This window comes from Staurois parvus, unplaced genomic scaffold (assembly GCF_062004578.1).
Source record: "Staurois parvus isolate SC_StPar_1 unplaced genomic scaffold, SC_StPar_1.0 ptg000784l, whole genome shotgun sequence".
Lineage (NCBI taxonomy): Eukaryota > Metazoa > Chordata > Amphibia > Anura > Ranidae > Staurois > Staurois parvus.
The window spans coordinates 112,140-123,983 of NW_028318580.1; the positions used below are offsets into that span (position 1 = coordinate 112,140).

Here is an 11,844-nt window from a genome sequence, read left to right on the forward strand (position 1 = left end):
TGTTTTTCTAAATAGCTCACCACAATAACACCGGATGGTGAGTAGGCATTGAAAGGGTTAACCACAGTGGAATCATTCTGGTCAGGGCTCAGTATTTTCTCAACTTTTTGGGATAGGTCACTTTCCACACCATCAGCAGACACAATGGCGATGTAGTTTGGATCACTTGCATTAGGGTAAGAGAGCAGAACTGTATAGTTGTATATTTTTACTCCATGTAGATTTGATTGCCATGTCTTGTACATATAGTTGACTAGCACTTCTTCTTCTTGGTGGCTTCCTGCAATATGAGGTTTGCTAGCGAAAAACCTAGAAAAACACATTTCAGGTATTTACTGTGAAAATAACTACTTGATATTGTAAGTTGAAAAATGCAATTGTCATTTTCATACAGGCTAGACTTGTGATAGGCTCTTACTTATTTCCAGCCAGGTTTAGGCTTTTTTATAGGATACGTTCACCTTTGGGAACATGTTGCATGTTCCACCTGTTTTTAGTTCCCACAGCCGCCGCTGCCACCCCCCTCCCTCTGACAGATAATACAGAGAGAAGTCTCCCTATCTGTCAAATTTGAAAACAGCATGGGACTCCACCCACACAGCTGCGTCATTCACGCATGGTCTGTCGTGAATGAATGAACTGTCCTGACAGTCTTAGCAGCTGTGGGGCACCATGATTAATTGAAGCTTCCAGTCCGAATATCTGTTTGCTCGTACATCAAGTACAGCAAACAGATGTTCTGACAGGTCTGCAGGAGACCTGCATGGCATTAGCGATCTGCTGATCGGTAGTGCAATGCTTTCCAGGCTCCTTTGGACAAAAATAATAAATGCGCATTTTTTTTGTCTGCAAAAAAATGTGTATTTATAATTTTTTTCTAAAATTATTTTATAAAAAGTGAACTTATCCTTTAACACAGGCAGTTGAGAGGGAGGAGGTAGAAACTGTTAGAAATAGGCAGTCAAGCCATGGTTTTACCACCCGCGACCACTCAGCTGCAAGCTAGCATGACTACCACACATGTAAGTACACACTGCCATGTACATGGAGCGCAACCGTGTGTAATGTATGTAGTTGAAAAGCTATAAAAAGACAAAAGGACAAAGGAAACCATAAAACCTTCCAAGAGACATATGAAATAATATAGGTGCAGCGCTTAAAATATAAATAGTCCTGGTGAATGTATACCATACAACTCGTGCATAAGATAATAGTCCACAATAAATATAAAGAGCTCAGGGTGACTTCAATATTCCCAAATTCATCACTTTCTCAAACTCGGTGAGAGGCAGGATATGTATAAAATGCGCACTCACCAGACGTGCAAAGGTATTGCGCAATGTATAGATATTGCAGCCAAAAGCCGCTATGAGCACTAACCAGCTGGTATAAAAATGGTGGCTGCCAGACCTCCGTGATCCGGCAGCGTGACGTCAAGCCGTTCAGACTCCTCCAAGACGCATTTTGTACACTCGTACGTCTTCAGAAGGGGTGTGCACACCACCGGATCACGGAGGTCCGGCGGCCACCATTTTTATACCAGCTGGTTAGTGCTCATAGCAGCTTTTGACTGCAATATCTATCGCTGCTGTTGCTTGCGATATAGCATCTTGGCACATACCACCTTACATGTATGAGGATATCTAATTACTTTTGTGTTGATTTTATTATCCTTCATTAAATATCATTATGAAAATACTACACTCTGCGTGTCTATTCACACACAGAACCATGGCTTGGTCCTGCCCCCTTTCTCACCTCATTGGCTCACTGGCTGGTATTGACAGCAGTGGGAACCAATGGTTTCTCCCTGTTGTCTCAGCCAACGAGGAGGGAGAAAACCTGGAGAGCCAAGGCTCTCATGCACATTGCTGGATCGTGATGAGTCTCAGGTGAATATTAGGGGGGGCTGCTACACACAGGAGGTTTTTTTTACCTTCATGCATGGATACATGAAGGTAAAATGCCTTGAGCCTTTAAAACCACTGGCCATACATGGGTTGCAACTTGGCCAGTTCAGCAGGGACTGGACACATTTTGATCCTTGTATAGGCATCCTGGTTGTGCACAGCCTGTGGGGATTTTCCTAAATGATTAGTGATGACAGCTATAGCTGGCAACACTAACCATTGTGTTCTGCTGTCAGGGAAGACTCCCCAAAAATAACCATGTGAGAGGGATTCTTCCATCAACACTGACTGTGTTGGTGGGGGAAATCGAGCAATTTTCATAATTGTATCATCTATGTCCTGCCTTAACCATGATGTCAGGTCCAGGTAACAAAGTAAAACTAAATCAGAGGTGAGCATAAAAGAGGCTTTTATAGCTAATAAAGATATTAGGCATTTACATTGTATACTCTTAAAGTTACTAAACCCAGGACCCTGCATTTACTGTATCTGATCTCACACAGTACACAGAACATGGAAATGTAATGATTTTAGTAAATATAAACTGCTAAATACCTTTTCTCATCAGCAGTTAGAGCAGTCTTGTGACTTCTATCAGTATCCAGCAGAGCACTGGTTAAAGCTTGTAGAAGGAGTTTTCATTCTCCCCTGATTGTCCTATGAGGCTGCAGGACCCCTGCCCCTCTCTCTGAAAAGCACTTATTGGCCCTGTGCTGATCACTTGCACTCTCCTCTCCCCAAAAAACAAACTCTCTAGCAACACACACCAAACAGAGCATGTGCAGCTTGCCCCCAAGGTTCTGTTCTATCAGCAGGTGGATTGGGAACAGTAGAAGGGGAGGATCAGAGGAGATAGGATCAAATAGCCTTTTTACACAATGCAAAGGTGTAACCCCTTAGATTCCACAGTTAGTATAATAAGCATGCTTTACTGCATATACAGACAGTTTTTGCTGTTGGCTTAGTAACACTTTAACCACTTCCCGACCGGCCGTTGCATATAAACGGCCGGACGGTGGCAGTGCAGGGTCGGGTGGCCGTTTATAAACAGCCTCCCCGCACCCTGCTTGTTCGCACTCCCTGGGAGCGCGCAGCACCGCAATCCGGTGCCCGCTGTGTCCTCCGGACACAGTGAAACACCGATCATCGGACGGGACCTCTGTACGAGGTCCCGATCATGTGATCACTGATTGGCCAATCAGTGATCACATGCAAAGTAGTAAGCAAGATGTCACTTGTGACATCATTGCTTACTACGTGTGAAATCTGTGAATGATCACAGAGGTCACATGGTACAAGCCTATTCACAACAGCCTTGTACCATGTGACAAGCTGTGACCAATCTCAGCTCACTCAGTACTTCTCAATGAGTGCAAGAATGCACACAGTGAGAAAGAGAAATGATTGCTTTTACATCCTATATGGGTGTAAAAGCAATGTGTAAAAAAAAAAAAAAAAATCTTCATCACCCCCCACAAGTAGTACAGTGTCACCATAGTGACACTGTACTGCTAGGGTGACAGTATGTAAAAAAAAAAAATAATAATAATAATATAAAAAAATAAAATAAAAATGTAAAAAAAAAATGTTTAAAAATTATAATTTTTGGTTATAAACTAATTTGGATTTTTTTTTTGTAAAAAAAACATTTTTTTTCCAAATTTTTGGACTTTTTCATTTACATAGCAAAAAAAATAAAAATCCCAGCGGTGAATAAATACCACCAAAATACAGCTTTATCTGTCTCAAAAAAATGGTAAAAAATTCATTTGGGTACAGTGTTGCATGACCGCGCAATTGTCATTCAAAGCGTGATAGCGCTGAAAGCTGAAAATTGCCCTGGTCAGGAAGGGGGTAAAAGTGTCCGGTCTGGAAGTGGTTAAGCAGGACTTTTGTTTTTGAAAGTTCAAAATGGAATGCAGGCTCACATCAATGAAAAATGTTTAAGTAGTAAAGTGGAACTATGTTCAAAAGCAAACATTACATACAGTACATAATACAGAGGGTCAAAGGCATTTACACAGTTGGTTTGTTTTTTCCAAGCCTCTTGTTACATAGTTGTATTACTTGTTGGTCTTGCCAGTAGATCTGCTATTGCCACACTCCCTGTTTAAAAAAAAACGGTTGCTGTAACCCTTCAAAAATGTCATTCGCAGTTTGGTTTTACGTTGTTTGTTACTTACACAAAGTATAAGCTCACATTTAAGTAAATATCTCCCTGGACCACTCCTTAGCTAACTCAGTAATATCAGCTCTATCACCCACCCTAACTTTCTGTGGGGTGAAGGGTGGTGACACAGCTGGTTGTATGGATGGGGATAGGTAGGAGAACTAGGGGTTTTTCTGATTGTACATAAACCTGTGCCATCTAAAACTCAATGGTTACAACCAGGGGCGGACTGACAACTCATTGGGCCCCCGGGCAATAGGGGATCATGGGCCCCTGTGTCCTTGCCCAAACTCAAAAAAGCCTATGAAAAAGGTACCAGGGGCATCTCATGGGGCCCCCTACTGACCCCGGGCCCTCGGGCAGTGCCCGAGTTTCCAAATGGTCAGTCCACCCCTGGTTACAACATTCCAGTGACAACTCTGCTTTGCAATTATACTGCAGAAGTCACCATGTAAAAAGTGCATAGAAAAATAAAGGATTTACTGGCAGGATCAACAGGTAATATAACAATGCTCAAATAGGACTTAGGTTGAGAAAAACAAAAACTGCTCTGTTAAAGTAGAACTTGTATTTTCCCCATGCAGTGGGTCTGTGCCCGCACTACATGGGTTAACTGCTTGTTTTGTCCAGGGACACATAGAAAGGCTATACTCACCTTCGATCCTCCGGAAAACCCCCTATGTCCAGTGGTGGACTGTTCCTGCCATCCTCACATGCAGAGCCGGTCTATGGGCATGATGACGTCAGGAACAGTCCACTCTAAAGCCGGGAGGGGTTGAGGGTCAGGGACCAGTCTTGTGCTGGTAGGATCGATGGATTAGGTAAGTAAATCTCCTCTCTTCTCACCCCTAGACAAAAATGAGCAGTTAACCCATAAAGTGCATAGGCAAAAAATATTTTTTCCAGAATTCTTCTTTAACGCTAGTTCTAACCGACATCACAAATGCCATTTTGATTTTGCCTATAGTTAGGGCAGGTGAAAGTATATCATCATCAGTGTGAAGGTACAATGGTAGCTGACATTTAGGATACACTGTAGTGTTATAGCTACAATGTCACTAAACAGTATCTCATCAGCTAAATAGTTGGGTCGCTTCCACTGGAGGTGGAGGAGATCCAACTAATTACCCAAAGAGCTCGACGCCATTGTGTTTCTGTGTAATCAAGAAGAATGATCTTACTGTTCAGATCTAAAGTCAAACATAAGGACGAGTCTATTCATGGGTATTATAAATAATATTGCAGCATAACTGAAGGGCTTGGGCCTTTCTTGTTAATTCAGCAATTTAGACCTGTGGGATAGAAATAAATCTTTGAAAAAAAATGTTGAAAAACTGGAAGATCAAGCTAACTGATCTGAGTGATGCCATTTCAAAAGTAAACATACATTTCAAAACCAACCGAAAGGATGCACAGTGTTTAAATTCTGATTGATTCCACCAAATCATACCGTGAAACGGATTTTAAAAGACAACTAAAACAGCCTCACAATTACTTTCACTAAAATTAAGCTGTCTTTTAAGGGGCCCAGGTTGTCAGAAAATAAATGGCATCAACCATCTTCCCATAGATGTGTATTCAGTGTATTTTATTCATGTTATTTACCTGTAAAAGCCTCCCTATGTGTAGACATCCAAAAAGCCTGATACTGCTGCTGGATTGTGCCATCTTGGACGTGACGTCAACAGGCAAAGCAGATTCCCTTTCACTTGTAGCCCAGCTGCTGTCCAAATGGTTATGTTGGGAAAGGAGGTGGAGTAGCTGGGCCAGCACAGACAATATGTAGATTCTCCCAGAAGAGTAGAGGGCTATGAGCGGAGTTCCTTTGTGAAGCATTCTGTCCTGTGGCAGTACACATCTTCCTTGTTGTGTGTTGCATTTAGGATGGACACTGCTGAGCCCAGGAGGTGGATACCCCAAAGCAGCTAAGATATAGTCTCCTGAAGAGCTGTTCTAAACGGCCCTTTGCAGGGTTGAGCTCCCAGGAGAAATATTTGTAATGTCTTCCCTAAACTTCTTTTGCGTGTCCTGTAATGGGATGCATAAGGCCTTGGAGGCCTGGACATTTCTCTCTTATGCGAGTAGTGGTGGAAACCTGGGAATGAATGTACCATCATGGAGCATGCCCAGCTGGGCAGAGCTATGAATAGGACATTGGGAAGAGACTGGTATACTAATCAAAATTCTGAAATGCATGTGTGTATGGACATTCCTTTATTCTGAATAATAAAGCAAAGCTCTCCTACACTCCAGCAGTGAACTGTTCCTGGGGGTTCTTTCCCTAGGGGCTATGTGCCCTGCATTGATCTTGAGGACTTCAGAGGATCTTACACAGCTGGAGTTCAGGGAAGAAGAGAAAGCAGGGACCCATATAGCAGAATGGAGGAACTTATTTAATTTATTTATTTATTTCAGGTACTTATATAACGCCATCAATTTACACAGTGCTTTAAATATATATATTGTACATTCACATCAGTTCCTAACCCTCAAGGGGTGTACAATCTAAGGTCCCTAATTCACATTCATACACATACTAGGACCAATTTAGACACGAGCAAACGTATGGGAACAGAGAGTCAGGAAAGTAAAATGTGTGTATCTGGTCCCCCTAGACATAAACAAGTACAGGTGTACTTCGGTTCACGAACGCCTCGGTTAACGTAATTTTCGGTTTACGAATGAAAATCCATTGAAAATAATGCCTCATTTTACAAACTGTTTACTAATTTTTTTCACAATACGAAGTGTATATCGGTGCCGATTTTTAAATGCAATTGCCGGCTTTTTTTTTTTTCACTATAGCTCACAGAATTAGCTGTCACTTTCCCTGGAGCTAAAGGATACTTTGTTTCTTTTATCTTGGAAAACAAACTAAAAGGAAACATTGTTTCTTTTAACTCAGGGAAATAAACTAAAAGGAAACTTTCTTTCTTTTAGCTGGGGGCAAAGTGACCGCTGATTCTCTGAGCCATAGTGAAGAAAAAAAAAGCATACACTGACCTAGAGTGACAGCAACTTTTTTTAACTTTTTTCTGACCTCCGGAACGGATTAATTGGTTTTCAATGCATTCCTAAGGGGAAACCATGTTTCAGTTTACAAATTTTTCACAATACGAAACGTCCCGGAGAACGCATTAAATTCGTACACCGAGGTACAGCTGTAGTTAAACCTTGCAGCTTGGACACAGCCCGTTTACAAGGAAGGACTTTTTAAAGAGTTTAGCTTTAAGTGCAGATTGTACTGACCAGAGGTATCAGAAGCAAGGTCCCCCACCAGCCTGTAATTTGAAGGTGGTGACAGCTTAAATATTAGATTGTGCATGCTGTGCTGTTTATAGCTGCTACCTAGTGTCCTTCTTTAGATTTAACAAAACTACACCTAAACAATCCAATTAATTTGTATCAAATCAGGCAAGCCCTTGTACTACATAGTTGATTGTAGATGTAATGGACATTGTGCAATTGTGTTGTATCATGTATGATCAGCTTAGGGATGCTGTAATATTGGTGTAAGAAGCTCTTTACCTCCATTGTATGTATCTGTACATAGCTGTTGCTTGGTAATTATCACCAACATAAAGGGTACATCTTGTCCCTACTAGCTGGGTTAAAAAATTCCAATTTGGAGGACTGTGATATATTTAATAGGGAAGTTTCCAGGAAGTAGACACAGAATTGGATTGCATGACCTTGCATGCAGCAACTACTGCTGCTGTTGTATTTCATCCAGGCCAGGAGCAGAAACTGTTAGTCAAGTGTTCTTGTGATCTAATTGTTTCACTGTTGCAGCTTATGTGTGTATCTGCAGTCCGTGGACATAAGTATCTGCTTCCTATGGTTATTATCTCACATGCACAGTGCCAAACAGCTAAGTCCATTCCAGGGGGAACTTTGGGAATTCTCAAGTTAATTGGCTAGTGGGCTGGTCAATTTTCAAGGATGAGTGATTTCCAACTGCTAGTGTCCCCTGTATTACCAAGGTACCCCCCCAAGTCTGACATCTGTGACAGTTGTGGATAGAGCAGGGAAGGGTTATAACCTGTTATTTTATTGCAATGTCTGCAATAGGGATAATTTCCCCATTTCCTGTACCACTGACACTGGTCACTGAAACAGAAGATCTCTCTGGTGGGGCACATACAGCAAAATAAAAATTCCAAATGTAAATGCTCACTTCTGGAGTGCCCAGTTACAGTTATGTTTGCAAAGATAATCTATGATTAGCATATGAATAAACTGAGCTCTGCAACACAGATGAATAATCTATGAATAGAAATACATCTAATGAAATGATTACTGAGCAGGAGCTTGATTTTTGTGATGGATTAATAATAGGCTACAAACAATGCATCGGCACATCTGTGATGTCAGTAATCAGCATCTGATGTCTGGGCATTAATACACATTCATTTAAATCAATAAGAGAACTTATTGTGGTAAACATTATGTAATATGGAAATGCATAGACTTTGTGATAGGTGTAATAACTGGTATAGACTTTGATCTTGGTATATACTGTACAATTTATGCAAGTAAAATTTCAAGATAATAGAGCATACACAGGATGACGCACATTGCAGCAACGCCAGTGGTGCGATATTTAAAAAAAAAATAACCTTTAGTCTTACTGTAAGTTCTTGTGGATTTCCTCTGCACGGATCTCTTGGTGAAGCTGATTGCTGTATTTGGGATCTCCATCTGTGCTCATTCTCTGAAGCCATGTGGGTAGCCTTGGCGCAATGGCAAAATGTCCAATTAGAATCCCGATCACCAGAGAAGCCGCGCCCAAAGCGATTACTCCCAGGACTTTCATCCGATGCATGACGAACTAAAGTCAGAATGGGACAGAGACGTCTGTCATAGTATATAATCTATGGCAAGATAATATATATGTAAAAAGTGTGTAACCAGGTGCCATTATGCCATTAAGGGACATTTACAGATGAGACAATAGTTAACCCTTTCCCCCTTAGTAACCAGTACTGGGACTGCTACATCACATCCGCAGAGTGGATTCAGTTTTTCTGACAGCAGAAGATCTTGGGACCTGTAGTCTTAGAGCCAATACATCCTATATTCCTGAGTCCTGATTGAACTACAACTACTAGAAAACTGGGGAATGAGAAGAATGCTTGGAAAGCACATACATTCGGCAGCAAGGTACTGGATCACTCTCTTGGCATGGGATTCAAAGGCAAAAGATCTATACGATCTGAAGAGAAACCAGAGTATCTCTCTTGGCATGGGATTCAGAGCTGAACACAGGGGGACCGCCATTCTCCTGCAGAGACAGATTGATGGCCTACTTCTACAGAACTCTGCACATCAGTTCAGCAAAGCAGTGATGCCGATCACCACACCGGGAAAGCATCAGGACATCTCTGCTCTCCACTCTGACAGGCCATCAGGCGGTAACTCTGCACTTCCCTGTAAATAGGCAAAAAAGAGCCGGGCAAGAACTCTCATTCCTAGGGGACCATGCTATCCATAGGATTGGTGAGGGGGGGATGCCCAACCTGTTTCTGTCATCACTTTAGAGATATTGCATGCAGATAACTTTACACCTACCAGGAGAGCTTTGCTTTGAGCAGTACCATGGCTTATCTGTTTAACTTCACTGAATTATCAGTATTCACTAATGCTTATGGGCCCCACCATTGCTAGCAGAAAACAGCGGATACCACCATATCAGGAACATTAAACAACAAAGGACTCAAGTTTCAATCTCTAGTTAAAGGGACCTTTTCTCTCCAAAGGCCATTGTTATTAATTTTAGGGTGTTTATATCTATTCTCTGCATGTCCAGTTGTGGGGCCAATGGCATGGAGGGAGCTGATAAGTCAACAAGCCTATCCTTCCCCCTCTTGCTGCTGGTGTCGCAATTAAATAGTGTGTCAGAGTGTCAGAGGTGTCGGAAGGCTTGCAAGATCAGGGCAATCAGTAAGGACTAGCATTATCAAGTGGCCCCTGTGGCATCAATCTTGCTCATTCCTTACATGAAAGTTATTGGAGATTTAAAGGGAATCCACAGCCATTTACTTAAAATGTCTACGGTGTTAAAGTTATACTCTAAGCAGGTAAATTAAAGACTCAAATGAGTGCAGCTCTGTGCTCACTAACACACTTACATGTATATTTTTAATGCAATGAGTGTAAGTACTTGAATTTGACTTGGCATCATCTTCTTGCAATTTACTCTACAGAAAAGCTCAGACTATGAAGAGGGAGAAGCAGCATCAGCTGAGCTGCAGGGCTCACGTGCTAAAAAAAAAATATGCTGATAGGAGGAGAAAGCAGAGTGACAGAGAGACAAGCTAATCAGTCTGCTCCTTTTTTTAATGTTCAGTTAGGCTAGGTTCACACTATCGTGGCTCTGTGAGCAGGGGCGGACTGAAAACTCATGGGGCCCCCGGGCAATAGGGGATCATGGGGCCCCTGTGTCCTTGCCCAAACTCAAAAAAGCCTATGAAGAAGGTACCAGGGGCATCTCATGGGACCCCCTACTGACCCCGGGCCCTCGGGCAGTGCCCGAGTTTCCAAATGGTCAGTCCGCCCCTGCCACATACTGCTGATTTTGTTTTGTTGCAGCTGACTGGGCATACAAAAAATTGGCAGTCTTTGTTTCCAGGATATTCTAGGAGAATAAACTTGGCTTGAATGATCCTCAATGTGTGTCCAAAGCAGAATGAGTTATGGAAACGGTACAGAGGTGCTGTATGCCCTGTGGTTAGAAAAGGCAAACAAATGGACAAGGAATTACTTCAATGTCATTTGCTATTGAATTATGCCAAGCTCATATATACAAATGTCATCACAGACTTCCTAGTTAGGTCAGTGCCAGTGTATTATGAGATTGTATTTCAGAAGTTGATCATGTGAATGGGAATGCATAAAGGATCATGGCAAATCTATGCAATAACTGACTGTTTACCTGTCAATCACCTGTATCTGTGATCTTCCTGCAGGTAAACCAAAGACTTTGGAAGAACCCAGAAGAAGCATGACTGCAGTTTACTGAAATCTCCAAGATTGCATATTCTAATGGTTTCATCTGAGATCAGTGAAATGTCCTGCAGCTTCCTAGCCTACTGCTGGCCACACACATGGCAGTTTTAAAGCAATTTTACCAATTTTTAGCTTTTAATTGCAAAAGAAAAGAAAATATTGGTGAGTATAACCTATGATGACCAGTTTCTGATGGCACCAGTAATTGATCTACAGAACACACAAGCAAACATAAGGTCTGCCCATCCAGGCCACCAAGCCATTTTATGTGACCCTCGTGCCTCTCCTGCAGCTGCGGCACCTGCCCCCATGTTGTCTCAGCAGTCGGCAGCAGAGAGGACAGACTTACTCCACCAGATCCTGCGCTTCTCTGTGCAGTTGCAGAGAGGCTCGTATCTGCACCTCTCCCCCCAGATGTCAGCAGCAGAGGGGAGGTCAGACCTCCTTCTAAAGATACTGTGCCTCTCTGTGCAGCCACAGCACCCCCTCTTCTCAGCTTCCCCTGGTTTAAACATTCACCAGACTCTGGCAGCTAACTGGCAGCTAACTCCAGACCTCCTCTGGTCCTCCTCCAGAACCTGCACTTTCTGCTTCCCAACCCCCCAAGCTTTTTCCCAGCAGCAGCAGAAAGTAAGGAGGGTGGGGGACTCTTGACTTCTAATGTTGGGGGGGCTCTTGACACTTCATGCAAGGGGGAGGTAAGGTGCTCTAGACATTTGCTTATAGTTATTATGACATTGATACAATTTTATACCA

The 11,844-nt window shown here is 42.4% G+C and overlaps 1 protein-coding gene across 1 annotated transcript in view; it reads right to left on the reverse strand.

The window, feature by feature from the left end:
- LOC149444333 (glutamate carboxypeptidase 2-like) overlaps positions 1–8,905 on the reverse strand; it is a gene marked incomplete at its 3' end in the record, with an annotated part of 113,942 nt that extends 105,037 nt beyond the window's left edge. Inside the window, exons 1-2 of the mRNA XM_089654650.1 lie at positions 8,712–8,905; positions 21–309 (exon numbers count right to left, since the gene is read on the reverse strand). Of these exons, the coding sequence (XP_089510776.1) occupies positions 21–309; positions 8,712–8,905 (483 nt within the window). The remainder of the gene's footprint in view (positions 1–20; positions 310–8,711) is intronic.
- Positions 8,906–11,844: the final 2,939 nt, after the last annotated feature.